General features: G+C 34.7%; 1 protein-coding gene across 1 annotated transcript; it reads left to right on the top strand.

The window, feature by feature from the left end:
- Positions 1-27,722, top strand: LOC128232870 (probable RNA-binding protein 19). Its single transcript, XM_052946650.1, has 25 exons — positions 1-285; positions 1,736-1,918; positions 2,777-2,893; positions 3,401-3,475; positions 4,346-4,583; positions 4,973-5,037; positions 5,364-5,438; positions 6,044-6,103; positions 6,641-6,719; positions 7,193-7,350; positions 7,663-7,698; positions 8,505-8,580; positions 9,497-9,627; positions 9,944-10,004; positions 10,870-10,924; positions 11,693-11,789; positions 12,661-12,771; positions 13,039-13,239; positions 13,779-13,937; positions 22,381-22,548; positions 23,009-23,214; positions 23,908-24,027; positions 24,698-24,803; positions 25,211-25,337; positions 27,225-27,722. Exons 1-25 carry the CDS (start codon positions 250-252, stop codon positions 27,290-27,292), a joined length of 2,808 nt encoding a protein of 935 aa, XP_052802610.1. The 5' UTR covers positions 1-249; the 3' UTR covers positions 27,293-27,722.

Below are 27,722 nucleotides of genomic sequence, written 5' to 3'. Positions count from 1 at the left end.
TTGCATTTCATTATTGTATATGTTATGTGCTGTTTTAATGTTTGGTTAGTATGATTATTTGTGCTATAATTTGAAAAATTTCCATGAACTTGAATAAATCTACATAATCGTATAACACTTGTTATACGATGTCTCCAAGAGTGGTACGATATTGAAGTGGTACGAAGTCTCCGACATCCTTAAAAACTGTTGATTGCTGCCACACATGTTGACAAAATTATCTTTGACGTATATTGACATTTTATTAAGATGTCTCGCTTAATTGTGAAAAATCTTCCGAACGGGGTATGTATTCACATTTAAAACAGTGTTTCTTAAATACCACGAGTATAAGCAACCCATCCAATGTGTGCTTTGACAAAAATTATCAAATGAAATGCGATTTTTCGGACATTAATAATTTTGGACAAATGCGGTTATTTTGTCGTATATTGATAATACTGCATATATAGTTGGTCATATAACATTTATTCAATATATAATAAAGTAAAAAAAAGAACAATTGAAATGTGTTAAATTATAATTTAATATCTTTTGCGTGAGGCCTTTTTCGACCCTAGGACCTAGGAGGCTAGGTAAAAGAAAATGGATTTTCAGATTTTTTATTGTTGAGTATGTGTTGGTTTCATTTAAACATGAAAACATATTTTAAGGTTATTTATTACATAAAATACCAAAATGTCATGGTAAGACACAAGACCACTCTCTCGCGCAACATCATGCTTACAAGAGAGACTTAGTATAATGCACTAGTCAGTTGTAACCACGGCCCTCCCAGGTCCGGGGATAAGCTGCGACTTTAACTGTCCTGCGCGTATGAACCGCTGGTAAAATCCCCGTCGAATGCCCCCGCACCCCAGGGACCCTAGGTATGGCCCATTCCCCGCTATATTTGGCGCGAAGACAAAACCACCGCATTCACCCGGCACTGCAGGGCCACCTGAAAGGTAAAAACACGGCTCATTTCCCCGGCTATCCCCGGTATACCCCCGGACCTGGGGGGGGGGGGGGGGGGGCCGTGGTTACAATTGACTGGTGCATAAGTTATCACAATTTTCTCCACAATCGTTGTAAAAAATATATACTATTGAAACTTCAATTTAAACTAAGAATTTGCGACATTTGCCTGGTTTAAAAAGAACACACAGAGAATTTTTATGTAAACAATTTGGATGCCTAACAGTTATCTCAAGAAGAGTTGGTGTATTCTGAAAGAAACAAGCTGTATCACATTCTTTTATCATTTTCGGACTATCATTTTTGTAAAAAAGCTTCTTGTTTATTTCTTAGCATAATTTTAGCCAACAGTGTTTTGTTTTTTCCTGACCCATTATTTTTTACGTACTTTTTTCTGCCCATCTTTTAAACACATTCTTGTTCATATCTAGGCATAATTGGAATCCCAGTTTAAGTAAAGAGACAACCAGAAAGGAAAGGTAACGGCCCCATTCCAAAAATTTGAAAAAAAAACTTCAAAATTTTCATTTTTTCCAAATCAGAATGACTTAAACCCCATTCTCAAAATAGTAGTGACTTAAATAAGGCCAATAAAACAAGTTAAATAATTGTTCTGTTATGTTCCTTCAATGATTTTAAAAGCTTGTTTGTTGATGCGTTGAAATAGCCTTTGTATCATCTTGAGTCGACAGCTTTTATTAGGTAGAGGCGGGTTAACCAAAACAAACAATTTTTTGTATAGACCTTATTATACATATCAGAGAATGACTCATTTCAGATAAAAGAAGAGCGGCTCAGAAAACACTTTGGAGTGGTTGGTCCGGTTACAGATTGCAGCCTAAAGTACACAAAGGATGGAATGTTTAGAAAGTTTGCCTTCATTGGATTCAAGACTGAGGTGGAGGCTAAGGCCGCTGTAAAGCAGTTCAATAAAACCTTCATTGATACAGCCAAGATTCAGGTACAGTCTGATAAATCAAGGGATACATTTAAATTATTTTCTGTTTTTTGAAAAGCCATCAGCTGGGAGTATGATACCAGGTAGCAGACAACATTTTGTTGGGGTTGTTATTTACAATATTTTATAGGAGCCTTCATGGGTTTCAAAACGACCAGGTAGCAAGGTAAAAAAGTTTTTTTTCCTGCAATTGTCCTACATTAAAACAAAATTGAAACCCATGAACCTTGTAATGACACCCAAAATCACTGTTTAATTTGATTGAATCATGATTACTTATTATGGGTGCCTGGAAGGCTCAAGTAAGGCCATCTTTTTTACACTACCAACTTGCAGGCAGCCCACGTTATGTATGTATTTTTATTGCTTTTTGAAGCTTCAGTTAAAGTGATGCTCATCTTTAAAATCAGTACATACACACGTACAACAAACATTTGAGTGATTAACCTTTAACTACTTACTAAATAATGCATTTTTGGAAACTTCTAACAAGATTGTAACCGTGTACATGTGTATTTAATAGCCGAGAACGCACAAATATTTAATGATTGGTGGGTCCTAAAAGATTTACAGTAATCAACTATCGTCTCGATAGGTTGAAATACCATATTTTTTTTTTTATTTTTTTTAAATAAAACACAGTAGCCTTCATAAGAACCATTGTTATCGATTTTTATTCAACCTTTTTGGTAAATGTAAACAAATGTATTTATTGTGGTACTGCTTATTTGGGAGTAAGAGTGCTTCACCCAGAAAAGCATGACTTTTTATTTTCATATAGGATACTTTGGTTTGCAATTTTAAGTTAAGAAGAATGATTTTTTAACAAACTCCCTTATATTTATGCCTTTTTTAAACCAGATTGAGGTTGCTCGGGACTTTGGAGATGCTAACAAGCCTCGGGCTTGGAGTAAATACGCCAAGGACAGCTCTGCTGGTCAGAGAAATATGCCAGTCAGGCCAGACAGCGAGAAAGAGGTTGGTTTATTTGTTTATCAAAAGTCTTAATGAGAGAATGTAAAAATAAAATATGGTAATTGTCAAAATGTCTTATTTTAATGGAGAAAATTGCGTGTATTAAAATGAAAATTACCAAGGTTAATTTGAAATTGAGGGGTAACTGCATGTTTTCAATATTTAAAAAAAAAATTGAGGGGATTTGCAAATAAATGACCAATCCCTGTTGTATGGAGTAAAAAATGCTAAAAACAATGGAATTTATAAACCACCAATAAAGTTCCCTGTAATAAACAATCAATAAATGCTCCCTGATGTTATGGAGTAAAAGAAATGATTAAAAACACTGGATTTTATAAACCACCAGCCCCCTGTTGTATATAGTTAATAAATGTACTCCTAAACACATGATTTATAAATATATCCAATGTTGAATGTTATTTCTTGCTTCATGTATTACTAGTATGAGTTGAGCAGTATTTTAAATGACTGTATAACCTGAAGCTCATGTGTCTTTTTTACATTCAGGAAGATGAGAAGAAAAGTAAGAAAAAGAAGAAGAAAAAGAAGGATAACCCAGTGGTGGATGAACTGTTGAAAGACGTATGTTGCTAGTTTGTCTTTTACATTGCTTCATTAAAATGAAGAAGTCTTTCATTACAGTATATGTTAGAGGCTGTGAGTGGTCCTGTATTATAGGTGTCAACCTCTTACCAAAGAAGTTGTTGGTTTGATCCCCACCCTTGGTACATTTTTATGACCTCTCAAAATGGACTCCAGTATTGGTTTCTGCCCAGGAAACAGACTTGAGCAAGATTCTATAAGCTATCAGCTTTTGTTACAAAAAAGCTTAAAGAAAATATGTACAAGTACGGTAATCACAGTATGGCTATTAATTTGCTTTATTCTTAGAATATTTCGACGAAAATGAAGACTGAAAATATTAAGTCAATAAGAATTTATTAAGTAATTTCTTTGTGAATAAAAAACCCTTAGGTTACTTATTCGCGAAATAATTACTTAATAAGCTCTAGCCTATACTTGTAATGATTTAATGCTATTTCGATTTTGATATCATATTGAAAATTGATCTAAATGGTTTGTACGATTACAATCGAAACCTGTTGGCTCGATATCGCTTTGCTCGACTTCCTTGTTGTAAAGGACTGATTTATTTTTAGTCTATGTAAGCATTCCCCCTTGGCTCCATATTCATGAGGCTAAAAGTTATTTGGCTGGTCCCTGGGATATCGAGCCAATGGGTTGTGACTGTATTTCCAATGATTGATTATGATATCAGACCAATTTTCTTTCTTTAATCAGTGGTTGTCACCTTTGTATATCACCTACTACCCAGTAGTTTATGTTTAAAATCCAGAGACTTTCACTGCCTTAGTTATTTACACATAGCTTAAATAGTAAAATATAGAACCAACCATCAAGAACTGGTTATAAATCTTTCATTTCTAACAGGTAAAAGATGACCCAAAGTTCAGTGAGTTTCTTGAAGTCCATCAGAGCCGTAGTACCAAACCTGTTTGGACCAATGAGAGCGGCCAACAGGAAAAGGGGGAGGGGTCAGGGGGTGAACAGGAAGGAGAAGGGGATGAAGAGGTGGAGGAGGGGGAGCTAGGGGGCGTGCCAGGTGGGCGAGGCTCATTGGACGAGGATGAGGATGGGAGTGATGTGGAGATGGCTGAGAAAGAGGATGGTAAATCTTCTAGAATTTTATACCTATTTTACAGTCTTTCTCACTATTTAAAAAAGATAAACAACTGTAAGAATTGTTATGCAATGTTAAAACTTCGGTTTTGTAAATTAAAATCAAGGAAAGGGGTTCCATATAAGCCTTTGGCTTTCCCCTCAATCCTTTACTTATAAATTTATGTTGTATATTTATATATTACATATTTAAAAATAAATACTGTTTAACCCAAATAAACATTGCATCTGTATGAGCTTAATGTACAACAAAAAAAACATTCAATTTTTTTCTTTGGTAAATCTAGCTACATTTTAATAAAGTGATAATTTGCCTGAAAGTGGAAAATATAAATTGATCAACATTATTTAGAAAACATACATGTACATAAATTACAGAAGAAGTAGAGCTGAAAGAAGAAAAGCACAAGGCGGCAATAAAGAAAGGTCTTTCAGATCTTGATGTAAGTCATCTTACTGTGATTTAGGGTCTTTCAGAGAAATCTTGATGAATGTCAGCTTAAGTGATAAAAGGACTTCAAGATCTTGTCTTTGTCAGCTTACTGTAATTAAGGGACTTTCAAATCTTGATGTAAGCCAGCTAACTGTGATTAAAGCGACTTTTAGATCAAGGCATAAACCAGCTTAATGAATCTTGAGTATAAAGTACATCCTACGTGAAAAAAATTATCTTGTAAGAAATATTTATTTTAAGTGATATATATGAATCACAAGCCTCTTACTGTACAGTTTTCACATGACTTGTATGTTTATAAATAATTATTTTCAGTATCTGAAATCCAAGATATCAAAGGAGCCTGAAGACGCAGAAAAAAATACCTCAAAATTGCAACCTAATGCAAAGGTATAACACAATATATGCTCTATACATTTATCCGACAATATTTGAAAATACTTTAACTTCGTATAAAGTAAGACTAATATAGTATATGGAGCACGATATTTGTTGATGCAAAAAATATTTTTTTTAATTTTAATGCATTATCATGTTTAACTTATTTGACTTTAATAATCAAAACAGTAGTTTTTGGCCAAGTAGCTATTTATTTAAAAAAAAAAAACTTTAAAAAAGGCTGTATACAAATCATGCTTTTTGGTCATTAAGGTCAAATGAGTACAGTAACTTACAATATAACAGATCCCAATTGTTAAAAAACCTGCCAAAAATTTCGTTTTTATACAAGTGTTTTATTTATGGTTTTAGAAATAAAACATTAATTTTAGAACATAAATATGATAGAACTGCAAATATGAAAAACTGCCATTTTATCTTTCGTCAGCAGTCTTATATCACTAGTTTCCAGACATTTACGCTAAAAATTGCACAAGTTGTCAAGGCGGTCAGTATATAAGGCATCACAAGGCATAACACTTTGACGGCCAAGATTCGGATGATATGAAGAGCTTCATTGTACAGCAGATATCTTAAAACATGTTTTTCTTTTTCAGGGTGAAGTATCAACTGCTTTTATGATGAGGTTAAAAGGTCTTCCTCTAAAATCCGGGGAGGTATTGTTCTAATTTTCTTGTTATTATTGTTTAGTTTAAACTTGTTTATTTTACAATGATGTCCATTATATCAATCATTCTGATTGGCACAAGTGTGGTCTTGTATTATGGAGAAATCTGGCATACCAAGAGTAAATCCACTTGTCTTGCTTGTTGACCACAAACCAACCTCTCGCATTAACCCTGGGAAAGAATCAAACCCAGAATGCCTTGGTAAGATGCGAGTGCGCAAACTGGACAACCATAATTTTATCCACTTAAATTTCACCCTTCCTTAAGTGTTAATTTATTTTCAACTTGATTTACTACACAACTGTTACTGAAGTCAGATTACAATACTTGTAATTAAAAACTAGTATGCAAGGGATTTCAGCCTTTATCCCTCAAAATTGATGTGAGTACTTCAAACAAACTTACTCAGAGAAATGGGACTGATAACATATTAGACCATAGCTCTCTACCATCATAAATCGTCAAGCTTAATTGAATAAGCTAATTCTAGTTTTTTTCATGCATATATGTTTTCTTATCTCTCAGAAAGCTGTTCGAGAGTTCTTCAATCCACTGAAAATTGTGAGGATGAGAATTCCGAAGAGTGCATCAAATAAACCGATGGGTAAGATGATTTTGACGTGTGTTGGGATGAATCACAGTATTTTGTAGAGGAGATCTCGAGTATTCCATGATAACATAAACTCATGAAATGTTAGAAACATATCCTATGTTTTTTGCCAGGCTTTTATAAAGGACAGCGTAACAGGTTAATGTAGAAGAGGAGCAGGGTATTAAAGGGAGAAAGGGCACATTATATCAGGCTGTGAAAAACTAAAATATAAAATGGACATAAAGTGATAGGAAGTGTTAGGAGACCCTGGTGTGCTTATTTGATTTCGAGATAGTTTTAGGTCATGTCAAGTTGTGTATATTGAATTATATTAAGTTTAAATGAAAATATAAGAAATATTTGACAATGGGTCTTAATCATTTAGTTCTATGAAGAAGGAATGGTCCTCATTCTAGTCTCCATCAGGGATGAAGGGTGCAATGAATCATTTTAAATTCTTTCTAAATCTATTTTTCATTTTCCAGGCATAGCATATGTAGGATTTAAAACTGAGAAGGACCTGGATGAAGCATTACGAAAAAACAAGAACTTCATTGGTGGTAAAAGAGTGTTTCTGAAGAAAGCTGAATCAGAAGAAATGCCGAAATCTGAGCCAGAGAAACTGCGGCCTTGGGAGTTAAAGGTGCGGTAAAGTTCCAATAAGGGTGAACTTACGATTTACTTTGATTTAACTTCGAGAGCACATTAACATGCATTGTATCTTCTACATTATTTTTATGATCAAAAGGAGTTAAAGGGTATGTTAAAATGCTTTACAGTTCAAAACTGTTACCATTAGTTGTGCAATTAAATAAACAATCTTTTGAGCAATCAGAATTTGGCTTAAAAATTATCTTATCTTTTCCCTTATGTACTCGACTGGCGAATGCATTGATTTGCTGAATATTATAAAAAAACAAAACTTTTTTGGTTCATTTCCTTTTCCCTTTTTCAGAACCAAGATGGAGATAATACAGAAGGCATTGCAGAGGTAAAAATTATGCAAATCTTATTTCTAAACGTGTGGTGTACAAAAAAAATAAACATCAACATACATGCCATGTCCCCCGGTGGGGGGAAAAATCTGACCCATCCCCTGGTTCTTTTTTTAAAACTTGCTTACATTTGACAGTGGAGTGCATCCATAACATTATGAGTGTGAAATTCCATGAAGGACCATGATGACTTAGTCCAAAAAAAATTGTAATTAAATTGTATTTCTGTATTTATTCTTATATCATAAATGCAGATATTGCGCAAAATTTTGCCACGTGAAAATCCCCTGGATTAATATCAAAATACCCTGGGAAGCCTCTCAGAAATATGGCATGTATGCATCAAACTATAGCCATAGCTTTATCACGCATCACACAAACATTTTAAATTATATTGGCCATCAAAAAAGAAAACAGCTTTAGTTTCTTACCAAGACAATTACTCTTTATATTTTTGGAGTAACATGAGTCTTGCTTAAAGATATTTGTATAAACAAAAAGTGAATTGATACTTAAAACAAAGATGAAAAGTGAATTGGTTGAAGCTGTGAAGATATGTCAAGTATTTAGATTAGATCCCTACCTGGTGTACTTTCATATGACCTCTCAAAATGGACACTGGCACTGGTTTTGGACTAGGAAAGGTACTCGAGCATAACTTTATAAGCTATTAGCTTTTGTCACTATCAAGCTTAAAGGAATAAGTATTAAATAAGTCATTCATAAGTGTGTCACTTGTATGTTAGACTCAGTGTTATGATGAATGATTTCACATCAAATATGTCCTTCATGAATTTTACAGACAGGGCGGTTGTTTGTCAGAAACCTCTCCTATTCCTGCACAGAAGATGACTTGGAGGCAGAATTCAAGAAATTTGGTGAGATAGTCTGTAATTGATTAATGAATTTGTATCAAATTAACAGCAGATTCGTTTTTGGCTGCCTCTTTAAAGGTGCACATTACTTATTACTTATTACTTACTTATGCATATATGGATTACCATATAACCTGGTACAGGTCCATACCTCAATGGTCAAGGTCACATCTGACATTAAAATGTCAGAGTACACATGCTCATGTCCGTGCTATAACTTATTTATGCATTGATGGATTACCATATAACTTGGTACAAATGTTGTCCTTATTGAGTGACCCACTATTTGGAAACTTTTGTTAACTATTTGGAAATACTCCAGGCTTGCTATTTCATCGACATTATAAATCAAGTACTCATTTTCCTTATTATTTTTAGCCAAAATAACCTTGACATTGATCTAACCTAAACTACACACAATATGAATAACTTTAACAAATATCCTTTTATAATATGTTCATATATCCAAGAATATTTAGGTTACCAATCAGACAATTTTCTATATTCCCACTCTTGACCAGTGGTTGTGTACAGTTTTGGTCAGATTCAACGTACCAGTCATGTTGCAAGAAAAACAAAATATACTACAAAAACCTTATGTAATTATTACATCAGTAACTAAAATGATAAATAAGAAGTTCTATAAATTGTTAACGTTAAGTGCCTCCAAGTATGATGATTTGTAAAATCAACAAAGTTAGAATAACATGTAAACATACCGTTACAAAATCTCTCTTAATTTGCCAATGGATTTCTTTGACCACCTCAGACAAACAATTCTCAAGAAGGGACCATCAGGCAGAGGAAGGCTCCCATGTCGATTTCCTTGATATTGGCATTTGACATGTATCAAAAAATATGAAATGCTTGTAATGTCCTTATAAAAATTTATCCCCAAATGTACACAATTTTCACGCAGGTCCTTTGACAGAGGTTAATCTTCCTGTGGACTCTTTAACGAAGAAAGTGAAGGGGTTCGCGTTCATCACATACATGATGCCAGAACATGCTGTCAAGGCTTTTACAAAATTAGATGGGAAAGTATTCCAGGTAAAAATTATAATATGAATAGTTGACTGTTTCATTATCTATGATGGTGGTTTGTAATGTTAAAAGTTTCTTTCGGGAACTTTAATCCTGCTGAAGTGTAAAGGTCAAACATCTTTTACATAGAAAAAAACAACATATGAAATATATTTCTTACTCAGAATCTTTCCTGTGTCATTTTAATATGTTCATTGGTATGAATAGTTTGCAGTGAGAACTTCATTTTAAAAGTCTTTTTTAAGTGGGCTTATGGTAAATTTTGAACGTCAAACGCCTCATCTCCTAGGGAAGTTTGCTGACATGTTCTTGCTTTTTCCAGGGAAGAATGCTTCATATTTTACCTGGTAAAGAAAAGAAAGAAGATGAGGAAGAAACTGGAGGTAAAGAATGATTAGAAAAGGCAATACAAACTATCTGCATTAAAAAAATATAATTATGCATTACTTGGTTATTGCAAAATTTAAGTATACAGAATGTATGTGCCAGTTATTATAAGCAGGATTCATGAGCCTGGTAGGTTAACATACTCCTAAATGTTTTTAGGGAAATTTCAGAAACAATAGCTAACAAAGGTATACAAAAAACTTACAATGCTATACAAAAATAACAAAAATCTATGTTGAGAGCATGTCTCAGTATAAATTTTGGACTTAATGTCAGGTACATTAGGATACCCGTGTATACATTTTATGCTGCAGATTAGACCCAAATTTGAAAAAAATACTTTTTTTCCTCATTTTAAAGCACAGCTTAGTAACCATATCCTCTAAAACAAAAAGAAGTACAATTTAGAAGCTTTTTGATCATATGTCAGATCATGTGAGCTCAGTCACGTAGATGGGGATCATCATCGATGAAAAAGAGAAAACGACCCTTTCATTCATTTTAACATGTAGCAGGCGACATGACTGATGTTAAACACCTGAAAAGCACCATTATATGGTATTGCTGTATTGTTTGGGTACCTGGTACAAAACTGAACCCGGGTATCAGTAAAAACATATATGTCCATGCCAGGGCTTCTAAAAACCAACCATTTGCCAATCTGGACCGATTGTGACTTTGCTGGACCAATTTCAGTATCAGAAGACGGCTAAAAAATTGGTCCGAAAATAATTGTTTTTTAAAAAAATAAAATAAAATTATGTCCACACTTTAAGTAACTTATAAAATCAGCCTGACAATTACATATTTCCAAACAATTACATATTTTTCTCTTATGTCGGGTTCTTTTCCATATTGCAGATGGCTTATCATTTAAAAAGCAGAAACAAGCAAAACAGAAAGCTGCAGCATCCAGGTAAGGATTTGTATTATATAGGCATCATAAATGTGCAAGCAATGCATATTGCAAAATATATTTACCCATATTCGACCTAGTGCAGTATGGCTTACCACTCTGTGGATGTCATGTCATAAAAAGTATTATTGCGTGATATTAAAATGATATCAGAAAACAAAACTTTGTCATTAAAATATAATTTATTATGTTATAACAGTCTTTTAGTCTTCTAAGTGAAAGCAGTTTCAGATTTCAAATCAAAATCTGAAAAAAATCCATGAGAATTGAATTTGACCGTCATTGATAAAACACAGTACTAATGACCCTTTTATAATATATGTTTAGTAAAATTTAAGATAAAGGTTACAGACTAAAAAAAATAATGTTTAAAGTGTTAGATAACAACTTAGCAATTGAAATCTTCAAAGTAGGGTTTTACATGTAATGTGATACAGACATGATGTACCATCGTAGTTGCCGTGTTTTTCAGTTCTCACAACTCATAAAAACATAGTATTGGGCAAACATAGTAAATTATTACAAATATTTGACTGTATGCAATATCATATAGAAACATACTGAGACTGCTCGGAAGCTTTGTTTTTAGCTTACGTGATGCCGTCATAGAGCGATGTATGCCGTCATTAAGCAGTGTATGATGTTGACTTCACTTCCTTTCTATAATTGTTTTTTATGTACTGATGAATGCGTAAAGCTGGTTCATTTAGATATAAAAGTTTTGAAAAAAATGATGTGTTCGTTAATATCTTTTTATTTTATTTTTAGTTCTCACAACTGGAACTCATTGTTTCTGGGAGCCAACGCAGTGGCTGATGTCCTTGCAGAGAAATACCAGACAAGCAAAAGTGATATACTGGATCATGTGAGCCTTTTTGTCAACAGTTAACACATTTAGCCGATTGTTCAGGACTTTGTTGAAGTTGTCAACTTGATTAAAGACATCTTGGTTAACTTTTAAAGATGAAATATTTTTCCATGTGCTCATATATTTATATAAAACAAGTACATATAAAACAGTTGCCTCAAGTATTGTTAGGAATCCTGCATATCAATGGTGTATCCATGGAACTTCCAGAGCAATACAGAATTGAAAATACAATGACACTTACAACATTGTTATCTTTAACAAAGTTCTGAACAATTGATCCGCTGTATATTTGTAAACAATGAACAAGCAATTGACCAAGCTGTGCTTTTGAAGGATCACACTTCCAGAATGATTGTGCTTACATGTGTATGCATGTTTATGAAATAAACTTACACTCAAGGCCTGTAATTAACTTTAGTTGCCATTTCTCAGTTTAATTACATTGCTTGTCTTTTTTCATGTCTTTTTCTGAAACCCTTGGATTTGCTGGGGCAGTATCATGCAAAAACCTTATATGTTTGCAGAGCTAAAAAATCAAAAGATTCCAGCATGTATATTAATACACACATTAACAGTGATAGTGCAAATCTGTGTATCAATCTTATAACTTTTTTAACATTCTTATAGATTTATGCCCCTTGGATGAATTAAAACCAAACAAAAGAGTGTTGGAATCCATTTCCTGAGCTCATATTCTCTAACATTATGAGTCCGAGTTTAGACTCTATTTCAGAAAACTGAAAAGCAAAATCTCAAACGTTATTGAATCCCTTAAAAGGGACTAGATACCAGATAATACTATTGCCCCTGCACTCATTTGCATTGGTGTAATCTTTTACATGTTCATTCCTGTTTATGTTGCTAGGAGATGAAGGGCAGTTTAGGGGTAAGGATGGCCCTTGGAGAAACTCAGATTGTACAGGAAACTAGGGACTTCCTCACTGAGAGTGGCGTGGCGCTGGACTCGTTCAGTCAGGTAAGCTTTATATCCTATTGATTATAATCCAGATGTGTTATATGATTGAATGAAAATAATAATCTAGGGAAAATACATGTATTGGTGGATAACATAGTTATTGCTTATGTTTTGATGAAGGTTTAAACAGTCATTAAGTTTGTTGTAAATCAACTGGTGGTAATGTCTTTCAAACACCAATTTAATAACATGTTCAAATGAACTCAAATTTAGTAATTGTTAAATTTAAAACAAAACCTTTTAAGATTATTTTTTTTACATTTTTAGCCAAACGCGGCCAGAAGTAAATCAGTGATTTTAGTCAAGAACTTGCCAGCAAAGACAGAAAGGTCAGAGATTGAGCAAGTATTCTCCCCGTATGGTACGCTAGGAAGAGTTCTTATACCGCCATCAGGGATAACAGCCATAGTTGAGTTTGTAGCTCCGACTGAGGCAAGGGCTGCATTTACCAAACTAGCCTACAGAAAGGTATGGAAATTATTCTTTTTAGGCAAAACTGGGATGTAGCTTGAAGCTGCTTTTTCAGAGATCGACAGTTTTGACCTTTCTTTTAATTTTGTCTCAGAATCAGCTGATTTTGGCTCCAATGCTTTCAATTCAGTTATATATTAAAAATCACAAAAGAACAGATCTCAATTGTAAGGGAAACTGCTGAAATATTAATTTTTCTTAAAGCTTAATGCTTTAAGCCATTTAACATCAATGTTCAAACGTAAATATGAAAAACTGTGATATGATATTTTGTCAGCAGTCTTATATCACTGGTTTCTAGACATTTACGCCAAAATTGGCTCTTTCGAAGATAAGAAATAAAATAAGTTGTCAAAACGGTCAGTCTGTTAGAGTGCAGCTTTAAGAAAGCAAGCTATAAAGTAAATGAAATGTTTTTAGTCCAAGCCAATAATCAGATAATCAAAATAATAAAAACAAGACGTTGAACAGAGAATTTGTATTACACAAATGTATTCTATATTGTTCCTTACCCGAAGTTCATTTGTATTTATCAGTTCCGCCACGTTCCTCTGTACCTGGAATGGGCTCCCATGTCAGTGTTTACCTCCCCTACACCGGAGCAGGGAACCAAACAAGAACAGCAGGCTGGGAACCAAGAGGAAAACAAATCTGAAGATGTGGAGATGAAGGAAGGGGCTAAAGATAAAAAACAAGTGAGTTTCCATTTGATGTACATACTTGAGTGATGAGATTGATTTTGCTGCACATCCCAAGTCCTGTACTCATTTTTGCTGCACATCCCAAGTCCTGTACTCATTTTTAGCTCGACTATTCGAAGAATAAGGAAAGCTATACTACTCACCCAAGCGTCGGCGTTGGCATCACACCTTGGTTAAGGTTTTGCGTGTAAGCACACATAGGTTAATATCTCAGCAACTACTTGAGGTATTGCATTGAGACTTGATACAATGGTACTCAACCATCCAACCTACTTAATTAACCAAGATAGATAACTCTAGTTTGCATTTAATGCAAAATAATTGCCCTTTATTATCCGACTTAGATATTCTGGTTAAGGTAACCACATTTCAGTCAATATCTCGGCAAATATATCATGTATTGCATTGAAACTTTAGATATGTATTCCCAACTATCTAATCTACTAAATTAATGAAGTAAGGTAACACTTTTTTTAATATAATGCAATTTATGGGCCTTTATTATTTGACTTAGAAATTCTGGTTAAGGTTTTGCATGTAAGCACACATAGGTTAATATCTCAGCAACTACCTAATTTATTGCATTGAGACTTCATACAATGGTACTCAACCATCCAATCTACTTCAATAACCAAGTAAGATAACTCTAGTTTGCATTAAATTAAAAAAATGGCCCCTTTTTTATTCGACATAGAAATTCTGATTAAGGTTTTGCATGTAACCTTTTTTAAGTCAATACCTCAGCGAATACATCATGTATTGCATTGAAACTTCACACACAGGCTCCCAACCATTTAACCTTCTTATTTAATCAAGTAAGATAACTCTTTCTTTCATATTATATAATTTTTGCCCCTTTATTACCGGGTATGTTACTTAGAAATTTTGGTTAAGGTCATGCATGTTAGCACACATAGGATAATATCTCAGCAACTACTTGATGTATTGCATTGAGACTTTATACAATGGTATTCAACCACCCAATCTAATTGAATAACCAAGTTAGATACCTGTATTTTGCAAATAATGGCCCTTTAGTATTAGACTTAAAAAATCTGGTTAAAATTTTGCATGTAGCCACATTTATTTCAATATCTCAGCACATTATGTATTGCATTGAAATCTAATCTAACAGTGAGACATGCATGTTTCGCCAAAACTGTTTCAATCCTTACACTGAAAAGCGGCGGAATAGTCGAGCGCGCTGTCTCTGTGACAGCTTTTGTTATTTTCCTGAGTATTCATAAATCCGCAACATGTGCATCAGCAGGATGCATTTTCTACCAATACAGTGTTCACAAATCTATGCCTTGGTCTCTTGGCTGTTTGCTAAGGGCCTACGGGTCTAAAATATGCGTGTCCAATGAATTCATTGAAGCAGATTATATTAAATCATTGTGTTGCGGTATAACTGTCCACATTCACCTAAGAATATATCGTTCCCCATAGCGTCTTCTCATGGTCTTTCTTTATATTGGACAATAATTTTCTGGTCTTAATACAGGAAGCTGACTGCAGCATGATTAAAGTCATCATGTATTGAAGTTAACGTCATAAACTGATGCTAAAGGTTATTATACCCCTAGATAGATACTATAGATATATCTGGGGCTATATAGGAGTTGCATTCGTGGCAACACGTCACATCCCATTCTTTCACACTTTCTGTCTGAAATATGTCCTACATGGCTCTGAAATAGTGTGAAATTGCATCGAAAGGTTGGTAATCCTTGACAGTTGTGCACCTGGGATTTGCTTGACAATTGACATAATCTAACAGTAGTTGTGGCCCTTGACTAAGTAAAATAGGATAAAATTGGTTTGTAAATTTTGTGTCACATGTAACTCCAAAAATAGAACATCTACACTCATGAAAGTTCATTTTTAAAGGGACCAGCTCTGTAGCCCAAATCCCACTTATAATGACCATGTTTAGTGGCACAGAGTTAAAACAAACAAACAGTACAATAATTAGACTTGTGACTTGAAGCATCACTAACACAGAGACAGCAACCCACAAACAGGGGTGATTCCACATGCAGGCAGGTTTAGTCTCTTTAAAGCTCAAATCCCACAGACCCGCATGTTTTGAAAATAGATTCCCACAAACAGGCATGTTGTGTTCTACTATTTGTCCAATTATCATGTGTGAGTAGAAGTTTTGTTTTCACATGCTCTAAACATAATATAATCTTGTAGCTGTTATAAACAAACTTTTATGCTGACAGAGCCGGTACAAATCTAGTGTTTCTGATCAATTTATATTCCTAAAAAAATCATAACAATCAGAAATGATGTCACTGGATTTGATATTACAAGCACCTTTTTTGTGTGTCAAAACGTTTATTTGCATATATTTTTCTGCTTTTATTCTTTCACTACAATATAAGGATTAATTTCATGTAAACCAGCAAAATATAAAACGCCTGTGAAATGTTATTGATCTACTGTTGCATTATAATTGTGTGTACATTTTGAAATTTAGTTTAGTTGAAATGGAAACAGATTCATATGTTTCAGTATCCTAAACTGTTCTTTGCACAAATATACACCCTTGGGCTCTGATGTCATTTACGCCCGCACACCCCACGGAAAGTATTCCCATAATTAGTGGGACGCATTATTAGGTTACATGTGTAAAATTGTTCAATGTTGGTTTTTCAATGCTAAAAAATATTCATTATTGCAACACTGATCTTCCCTTATTTTTATTTTTATGCCCCTTTTTGAAGGAGAGGGGGTATATTGCTTTGCACTTGTCCGTCGGTCAGTCTTTTGGTAGACCAATGCTTGTCCAAGTGATAATTTCTTAGCGTATGGTCTTTTATGGTAAAAGGTTGTCAAAGCTTGTCCGAGTGATAACTGGATAATGTCTGCACCCATGGCCCTCAAATTTGACTTGCAGGTTGGGCCTGACCAGTGAATGACCCCTAAACATTTTAGGGGTCAAAGGTCAAGGTCACAGTGACCTTGAATGTGAAAAGGTTGTCCAAGTGATGTCTCAACAATGCACCATGGCGTTGGAGGTTGGGCCTGATCAGTAGATGACCCATATAGAGGTCAAGGTCACTGAGACCTTGAATACAAAAAGCTTGTCCGTGTGATGACTCGACAATGCCTGCAACAATGGCCCTCAAACTTGAGATTTTGTTGTCATAGAGTGAAAGGTCAAGGTCACAACTCATATTGGTCATTAAAATTAAGTCATATTAACTTATTGTCTGCTGCTAAGAAGATACCTGTTTATCTGAACATGATTAAAAACTGTATCTACTATACTCACACTTTGAACGGTCATAATCTTAAAACTGCCTCAAACTGCATATTGTATTCAATTGTTCAAATATTTTTGACAACATGGCGCTCAGGAGGGCATAATGTTTGATAAAAATCTTGTTATGTACAAAGTTTGTTGATTATCATGTTATCAGTCCAATCTTTTTGTTATGTACAAATCAAATCTGAATTGACTGATAAATCACCTGTTAGTAAGGCCTTACATTAAAAATCAGGTGTTAAGGGTAACACATTCTCGTTCATCAGATTGATGATGGTATATGCGTTAGATTTTCCAGTATCAAACCTCTGGTCCCAATTTCTCGAAACTTCTTAAGCTTAACAGACTTAAGTCACTTATTTCAATTAACCAAAATACATACTGAAAATGGATTTTAATAAATGAAAAATGGTTTATTCTGATAATCATACAGATTATTCCTACATGATTTTTAAAATTCTTGAAGAAGTAAATATAACACATTTTATAGAACAACAAAAATAGTCAGATTAGCTTAATCCTGTTTTAAGGGACTTATAAAGTTTCGAGAAATTGGTGCCTAATGAATGAGAATGGGGTAATACGACCCTACCTAATAAAATTCACTGACTCAAGTATTTTTTTTCAAAAACAAATACATAAAACACAAAAACAGCAATATATGAATGGCATTTGCACAAAATAGTGCTATTTGCTAAAAAATGATATTAAAAGTATACTTGGGAAAAGGAATAAAAAAATCCCTATCTTATTATTTTTAGGATGTTACCCTAAACAAAAAAATAGGCCTAAGTACCAAGTACATGTAGGTTGTCCATATTTTGGTCACTTTCATTTCCTGGATATGATATGTTTAACTTTCGGCGTTATCTTGCCGAAGGATATTGATAAAGTTCAATTTCGTTTTAAAATATCGAGTAAGGATAGTTATGAAAACTTCTAAAATGGAGAAAAATATTGGAGAACTTGTAAAATAGTAAAAACATGGGAACTGGAGGGTCATCCTTTGACAAAGGATCTGACCTGATTCACGACTTCAGTTGTTCCAAGTGTGAGGAAAATGACTTTAACACTGAGGCCCAGCACTTCTGTCCAGAGTGTGAACACTATCTGTGTGACAAGTGTGTAGGGCTACATAATGGCTACTATACCAAGCACACTGTATATGGGCGTGGTGATGTTGACAAGTGGGTGGGGTCATCAATTGACAGATGTGACCAACATGGCAAAGAGCTGGAGGTCCACTGTGATGACCACCAGGAACTCTGCTGCAGTGTCTGTGTAGCACTCAACCACAGGTAATAAGCTCTGAACAATTTTGATAGAAATTTAAAAAGGATAATTACAGCAACAAAATGATTAGCTCATTGAGTTTTGTAGGTGTTTGAAGCAACTTAAAAATTATGAATGATAAAATTGAAAAGATATGTTTAAGAAGTTTCTGAGGAAAAGGTTGCACAGTAGTACCGGGTAGTTTAAAAAATGACTTTCAGGTTATGCTTATATTAATTGGTTTAGTTTTTTGAGTATCCTGCTACACACCTGCATAGCAGGACAGAGATGTCGGGAATATGTTGTCCCTCCATTTCAGCGTCACACTTTCACGTTGAGCATTTGATTTGTCATTTTGACTACGCTGTTTTACCATGATTAAGGTTACATATACATGCACATGTATCTTAAAACGTGATCAACACCAAGATCACAGTCTGGAGTTATGGTCATTGAATTGTTAGGAGTTGACCAAATTCCTATTTCCACTCTCTAACTTGAGCATATCTTATATAATCATTATTAAATTTAGTTTCAGTGATTATGACCAAGTTTAATAAACATCCAGTTAAATCTGGAGTAAATGCCCATGAACTGTCAAAGCTTTGACCAAATTCATTTTGTCCTCTCTGATACTCAATCATTTCTAATACAATCATTAGCAAAGCTAGTGAAAGTGGGGATAATAATCTCATTTATGTTTTATGAATTACCAGATCAGGTTGCATCGACCAGTTAATGCCCCTTATTGTTTAGGGGTCAGTTGTTCAATGTTTGAAGACTTAGTGTCTGTCCTCACTTTGTCTGTCCTCACTTAAAAAAAAAAACGCTTTGAACAGTTGTTCATCATCACTACCTTTTTTTTAAACCCCTTTATGCATTCCTCCACAAGTTTCTGACAAAGCATTGCTTAGAGGGCAGAGTGTTTGACAAACAGCTCTTGTTATAGTATATATTTGAACTAACTTCATCTATTTCAATAGGGGAATACAGTGCTCTAGTTACATCAGTACTACTCATAATTAATAATCGTTTAATCATTTTCTATTCTTTAAGTTTGCGTTGCATGCAGGTGAAACTGTAAATTTTTAGAAATCTAGTATAATTTAGATGACTTTATTCATCATGATTTTCATTGTGTCAGGCTATGCAACAGCATCAGTAATCTCCCCGATCTGGCAAAAGACTTCAAGAACACCGAGTTCAAGCAGCTGTCAGCAACGGTGAAAAATATGAGAAGCAGGCTGGAAGAGCTACAGAAGGCAAGGAAAAAAGACAAAGCTGAACTTAAGGATTTGTATGCAAAGATTGTAGCTGAAATGAAGGCTCGTCGAAAGGAGATAGATTCCCTTCTTGATCAAATTGAGCAGGCTACAATACAACAACTAGACAGCATGATTGGTGATTTAGAAAACGATGCCAAAGATGATGTTGAAAAATGTGTGGAGATGAATGATCAACTGAAAAACCTTATGGAAAAGATCGATCAACTGATTGGAAAACGCAAGGAGACAACATCCTTCATAGGATATACAAAATGCACAGCAAAATTAACCCAGGCTGATAATCTGATTGGTGAAATATATAGAAAACCAAAGGAAGAAATACAGTTTGTATATGACGAAACCATTGAGTCGTTCCTCAAAAGTCAGAAGACTTTTGGGTTATTTGAGAGGAAACATTCAAAAGCACACACAGATTATATGTACAAGGTTGTAAGATCAACGAAATATAATGTTCGAATTCAACAAGTTGAACAGGTGTGCACCATAACAGGAATATGTGAGTTACCCAGTGGACAGATAGTCATTTCAGATTGTGATAACCACAAAGTGAAGCTTCTGAACAGTACGTATCAAGTCATTGATTACTGTGAACTTTCTGCTTTTCCTTATGACGTATGTCACATTGCAGCCAGTGAGGTAGCTGTAGCAGTTGAAGATGCTACAATAACGCATGAAGTACAATTTATCACTGTCACTCGAGGGAGACTGCAGAAAGTGAGAAAGTTCACAACAGACCATCTCTGTTCCTCTATAGCTCACCATCAGGGCTGGCTGTTTGTGGGCTCCAACACTGCACTGTACCAGTACACACTCGCTGGAGAACTTGTTAAGAAGATACATGAAGACGAGTCTGAGTACATAACCGTCTGCAGATGTGCTATAAGTCCTGATGGAGAGAGAATATATGTTTTAAACTATGATAAAAATAAATTGATTTCACTGGATAAAGTAGGCCAAGAGTTAACAGATCTTGAAGTACAAGGTCCAAGTGGACTATGTGTTAGTCTGAGTGGTCAAGTGTTTGTGTCTAGCATTGCTCATAATATTGTAATACAGGTGGACAGCACGGGAACAAAGAAGCAGGTAATAGTGGCCAGGGAAGCTTTTGGCATATACGGACCATTGTCAATGGGGTTTATTGAGAGCACGTCCAGCATTGTTGTTGATGGAGGTGACAAAGATTACATTTGTGTTTTTCAGTTAGAGAAGATATGAGTATGTTGAATAATTCATTATTTAATATGAAAATCAATCCAGTGAAGCTGATGGTATTAACAAACCATGGTCAGTAGGGTTTATTAAGAGGACGTCAAGCTTTGTTGTTAGTGGACATGATAATGAAAAAAATCATTGTTTTTTAGTTAGAGAAGATATGAATATGCACTATGGAAAGCAATCTATGGTTGATAGGGTTTATTGAAAAACCATGCTATCATCATTTTCTGTGTAACAACACCATGTAATTAACAACTTGGTTTAAATGAATGTCATGTTGAAATACACTTCAGTCTTTATCTTAACTTACAAACTTTGATATGAATGTCATTTGATTGTATGTACATTGTTTCCAATCTGTGCCCAACTTTAATCTTTTGCTAGGTGTGTGTGTCTGATTGTATATTTCATATGTATAAGTGTGTTATTTTGAATATTTAGTATGATTGTAAACTCTTCATAAATTTTATACAAATAAACATATTTTATCCAGAACTTTCTCTATCACAATTTCTTTGAAAAAGGAAGAATGAAATAGCGTAGCATTTCTGAAGCTATATTTATAAGAGCGCCGCAAAGCGAACGCCAACGCTCGTTGTTGTTGTGTTTTCTTGGAAAAATGGGCAAAGCTCGAAGCCTGAGTTAAGGGCATTATTATTCGATCTGGCAACCAAGTAACTTGCAGTACCATGTACCAAATTTTATTTCAATATTGTGAACATTTTTCGTCTGCCTTTTGCACAATGCAGATGATGCCAACAGGGATATGACAATGCCTCCATGTTTTTGTTAAAAAACAGACGATCTAAAAAAAACAAACACCAGGCGATCTTAAAAGTGAAGAAAAAAGTATTGAAGCTTCGTTAAGTTGGATTAATGGAGCCAATTAGGAGAGTATGCAAGTCATTTAATAATTTTCGTCAGGCAAATAAAGAGTTGCTATGATTGGTATAATAGTGTGAAATTGTGGATGTCTTTTCATCTGGAGAAACAAAATCATGCGATACCTTAAGAAGTATGCATGCTACTTTTAAGTCGCCTGAAAAAGCGGTATAACCATATAATTTCTTGAATTTATGGTGGCATTGTCATCAGCAAATTCATGTGCTGATAATATTATAACCTTTGTGTTTATTATCCAATCCTGATGAAACTTGTTGACAATGTTTTAGAGCATAATATTTCGTTGAAGCGCACTCTGGGTGAATCACCTAATTTACTCAAAAATTATGCCTATTTCCCCCGTTCTTGAGATGGAGCACATCCAAAGGTGTGCACCCTCCAACGCCAAATCCTGGTCCCACCTCTGTTCATCACATCCTTTGATAACTTTGGCTGGTCGTATTTATGACACACCACTATCATTCTGCCATATGCCTATTTTAAGGACAAATCAGAGAAAACAAATGAACAACGAACTGAGATGAAACCAGAGTCGACCAATGATAAAACAAAAGAAAAAGAAGAGGATGAGGAGGATGAGGATGATGAAGTGGGCAGCGTACTGTTTGTTAAGAACCTCAACTTCAACACCATGGATGAGGCCCTGATACAGGTACTGGATTTTAAATATAAATGAGGCTTATTAACCTTGGTGAGCCCTGATTAAGATATTCATATTCACATTTAAACAAGTAAAAGCATTGGACGATGAAATATATTTCGGCATGGATTCGATTTATTATTGTGTTGAAAAGATTGTATGTTATGGAGGGAGTGATACGTTATGAAGGGATAGGTAATTGTGTGCTCAATTTCACAATTATTTTAGCTGATTTGGATGAGATGCTTTGATAACATAATTATACTTCTTTTACACATGACCTATTTTATCAGTTCAGTGTCAAGAAGTGGTTGTAAAATTGGTATGGGTTTGGTCTCATTTGTGTGCTCATAATTTGTAGCTCACTTTAAGATAGCAACTGATAAGACTTTTCCCTTCAAAACATAGTATTGTTCCAATATTTTGACAGAGTATTCTAGATACTGGTAAATTAAGTGATTTTTCCTTTCAGCACTTCTCATCATGTAAAACTTTCAAATCTGCAAGTATCGCCAAGAAAAAGGACCTCAAAAATCCTGGACAGCAACTCTCCATGGGCTACGGGTTTGTGGAGTTTCGGAGCCCAAACGGAGCCCAGGAGGCCCTGAAGACCATGCAGCATACAGACCTTGATGGGCATGTGCTGGAAGTGAAGATTTCTAACAGGACCACTGCTAGGTAATATTATTCGGACACAACTCAGTAATAAGATGTTTGTTTATTGCAGATGATAAAAAATGTTTGATTCATGATATTTGGCGGGGTTATGTGTGCATTTGTCATAAGTTAACATAATAACAAGGGATTATATCTTGGTTGTTTTGCTGATGTTAAACATTCTTGTCTGTTGCTCTGTCAGGATTTGGATTGATGCTTACAGAATAATTAGTACTCATGTATGTCGTACCAGTCTGCTACATGCCATTTATCACACTATTATTTATTATTAAATTTATCATTTCTTTCTTGTCTTCTTTCTTGCAAAGAGCTGAAATGATTGAAAATGCTAATTATTTGTATAACTTTGCAGCTTGTGCAAGTTTGACAACCAATAAATTAAACAACAGGTGTTAACCTACATTATATAATGATACTAAGTTGAAAATAATTAACTGTTTTTCATTTCAAAACACACCGATAATCTTGTCGATTAGAGTTAAAACGCATTTACAGTATGGTACATTAATAAACAAAAAAATATTGATATTCCACCGATGCGTATTGATATATATCGCTTCTAAACAGTATCGTTTTTATCGCACATTCTTAGCAGGTTATCGCCATTCAACGAACCCAATATGCAATATCAAAACCATTAGTTAGTTTAAAGCTCACCTATTTCATACATACATTTTATTTGCTTTTTTACAGTTCCCAGTCAAGTCAGACCAGCCGGAAAAAGCAGAAGGAAGGCAAACAGAGGACAACTAAGATACTCGTCCGGAACATACCCTTTGAGGCAAAGAAACATGAAATAGCTGAACTCTTTAAGTATGACATGTTTTAATGTAATGTGTTCAATAATATCTAGAGGTTGAATTAGTGCAGCATTTAAGGTATAAATGTCCTGAGTCATGGATTTGATTCCGGCCAAAAACATATCTGCTTTGCTCGCAAATTAGCTGCTACTAGTACTTAAATAATAAAATAGACTCTTACATTATTTACTTGTAGATACCAGCCCGTTCTGTTGTTGTGGTTCTGGCTTAAAATAATGGATATTAGAAATTATTTTGGTGCTCAGTTTTGTGTAGCCTGCTGAGCGTGGCAGACTGATAGTATTTACACTGCTTCGTGTCGTTGTTGAGGGCATCACACATTTGTTTTTTGTTTTTTTTTTAACAATTTGGTGTAGAGTTTCCACACTTATACACAATGGTCATTGTCAGAAGTTAACTCGATGATCGATTTGGGGTCGATTCCTTTACTAGAAAAATGTGTGTGCCTTTTCCATTTAATAACTTTTGATCAATTGCGCACGGAATCTTCTAACATGGTGCATTAGACATGCCTATTTAAGTTCAATTGATCAAAGGTCAAGATTATGGTAAATTTTATTAGAAAAAAAGATGCACTCCTGACATGCGATATTTGGAATTCTAGTTTTACCAAAGAGTCGTATTAGTAACAACCAATGAACATTAACTGTGTCATTCCACAGAGTATTTGGTGAGCTGAAGACAGTGAGGCTGCCCAAGAAGATGGGAGGTACTGGAACACATCGGGGATTTGGCTTTGTGGACTTTCTCACTAAGCAAGATGCCAAGGTTTGCGCTTTCATGGGTTATCCTGGACCATAAGATCTAGATATTATACATACAGTAATTTTAGTATACATATCTAAACACTTGATCGAAGTCACTGAATTACCTAGAATATATCTAGAATAACAAAAATTGCAGGTTGAGAGTTTACAAAGTTGTCCAACCTGATAGTTCAACCTTAAATTTTAAGTGAGACCTATTCAACTCCCCTAAAATAATATTTGTTTTCCTTAAATGGCCTGCTTTTATATTCAGAGAGTGTTTGGGTCAAGCGGAGTTATGTAAACTTTCGACTACTGTATTTGTTTTTGTAGTTTTTAATAGAAATATCGGCAGTAGTGGGCTGAAACCAACAAAGATGTTGCTGTCAAAAGTGTTAATGTATTCATTTTCATGACATGTACTTTCAGAGAGCGTTTGAGGCTTTATGCCAGAGTACCCATTTGTACGGACGTCGATTAGTACTGGAGTGGGCAGACACGGAGGAAGATATCGACGACATTCGCAAACGTACAGCTGACCACTTTCATGAAACAGGTAAGAGCTGATTAAGTGTGATGATAATGTTGAGTTCTAAAACCGTGCTGTTTAAAATGCACTTTTTCAAGCTAAAAAATACAATATTTAAATTATAATAAAATAATGTTCATGTATTGTGAAAAGCAATGCGTATTGATCACCTGGAGTTCAGTTATTAACCAGATTTTCACATAGTGAATCCTGGTTATTAGAATGGCGAACATTGTTGTTCGTGCGGGCGGGTGGGCGGGCGGCCGGGCAGCGTCAAACTCACCTATGAAACTGAATAACTGTAGTAAGGGTTGACATATCTTGACCAACTTGGTCTATAGAAAGAGTTTATGGGTACCTTTCATGGGAATGCGTTTGGGGTCCCTAGGGTCAAGGTCAAGGTCACTATTACTAAAAATAGAAAAACAGTTGAAACTGAATAACGTTAGTTAGGGATGACATATCTTGACTAAACTATATCTTGACTAAACTTGGTCTATAGGAAGAGTTTATGGGTACCTTTCATCGGATTGCTTTTGGGGTCCCAAGGGTCAAGGTCAAGGTCACTGTTACTAAAACAGAAAAACAGTTGAAACTGAATAACTTTAGTTAGGGATGACATATCTTGACTAAACTATATCTTGACTAAACTTGGTCTATAGAAAGAGTTTATGGAGACCTTTCATGGGATTGCGTTTGGGGTCCCTAGGGTCAAGGTCAAGGTCACTGTTACTTAAAATAGAAAAACAGTTGAAACTGAATAACTTTAGTTAGGGATGACATATCTTGACTAAATTTGGTCAATAGGAAGAGTTTATGGAGACCTTTCATGGGATTGCGTTTAAGGTCCCTAGGGTCAAGGTCACTGTTTCTAAAAATAGAAAAACGGTTGAAACTGAATAACTTTAGTTAGGGTTGACATATCTTGACCAAACTTGGTAAATAGGAAGAGTTTATTGATACCTTTTATTAGATTGCGTTTGGGGTCAAGGTCACTGTTACTTAAAATAGAAAAACGGTTGAAACTAATTAACTTTAGTTAGGGATGACATATCTTGACTAAGCTTGGTCTATAGGAAGAGTTTATGGTACCCTTTCATGGGATTGCGTTTGGGGTCCCTAGGTTCAAGGTCACTGTTACTAAAAATAGAAAAACAGTTGAAATTGAATAACTTTAGTAAGGGTTGACATATCTTGACCAAACGTGGTCTATAGGAAGAGTTTATGGATACCTTTCATGGGATTGCATTTGGGATCCCTAGGGTCAAGGTCACTGTTACTAAAAATAAAAAATGGTTCAAACTGAATATCTTAAGTTAGGGTTGACATTTCTTGACCAAACTTGGCCTATAGGAAGAGTTTATGGATACTTTCATGGGCTTGCGTTTTGGGGTCCCTAGATTCAAGGTCAAGGTCACTGTTACTAAAAATAGAAAAACAGTTGAAACTGAATAATTTTAGTCAGGGTCTACATATCTTGACCAAACCAGGTATAAAGGAAGAGTTTATGGATACCTTTCATGGGATTGCGTTTGGGGTCCCTAGATTCAAGGTCAAGGTCACTGTTACTAAAAATAGAGAAATGGTTGAAACTGAATAACTTAAGTTAGGGTTGACATATCCTGACACAACTTGGTATAAAGGAAGAGTTTATGGATACCTTTCAATGGATTGCATTTGGGGTCCTTAGGTTCAAGGTCACTGTTACTAAAAAATAGAAAAAACAGACACTGGCTGAAGTTCTTCTGTCAATCATTAAAAACCTGGTTTCGTCACATTGCGGCATTTCTTGTTTTAAATTTTTCTTCAGACATAAGTCACAAATGTATGTTTATTGAAAGTTTCAAAGTCATGAAAATCAATATATCTCATGGTTATTCGTATGTTCTTCCAATACACAATTTTCAATTTCAGATACGAGTGGAAAGAAATTTACAAAGGCTGGATTGAAAGAAAGTTTAGAAACATCTCTTGCAGACTGATCATGTTTAATATTGAACATTTTGTTGAGTTTGAAAATGAATCTACATGATGTAAAGTGATTGTCTACAGTGAAATGTAAAACAAACATGTTTATGTACATGTGTGTAAGCCTTTGGCATTCTTTGTTGATAGAGACTATTTTTTTACTGCATATAGTTGTGACGTCATCAGCGGCAATGAGTCCCGTGGATGTAAAAGTGTCATATTCAAATGTTCGAGAAACTGTTTCTCAGAAGCAGACAAACAGTTTGGATATTTATTATAAAATCCCTGATTCGATTTCAATAATGTCTTTTGTAATAAGCTTTGTTGACTTCTGTTCGTTGACGATGTCACAATTAATACACAATTGTGGCAAAGTGATGCATGTGTTAGAGGACTGTATATACTGTAAATTAATACGGGAATAGAATAAAATGACTGTTGAAA

This window comes from Mya arenaria, chromosome 4, assembly GCF_026914265.1.
Source record: "Mya arenaria isolate MELC-2E11 chromosome 4, ASM2691426v1".
Taxonomy (NCBI): domain Eukaryota; kingdom Metazoa; phylum Mollusca; class Bivalvia; order Myida; family Myidae; genus Mya; species Mya arenaria.
Note: the sequence above shows the minus strand (reverse complement) of the source record. Positions and strands in the feature narration are given on the sequence as shown.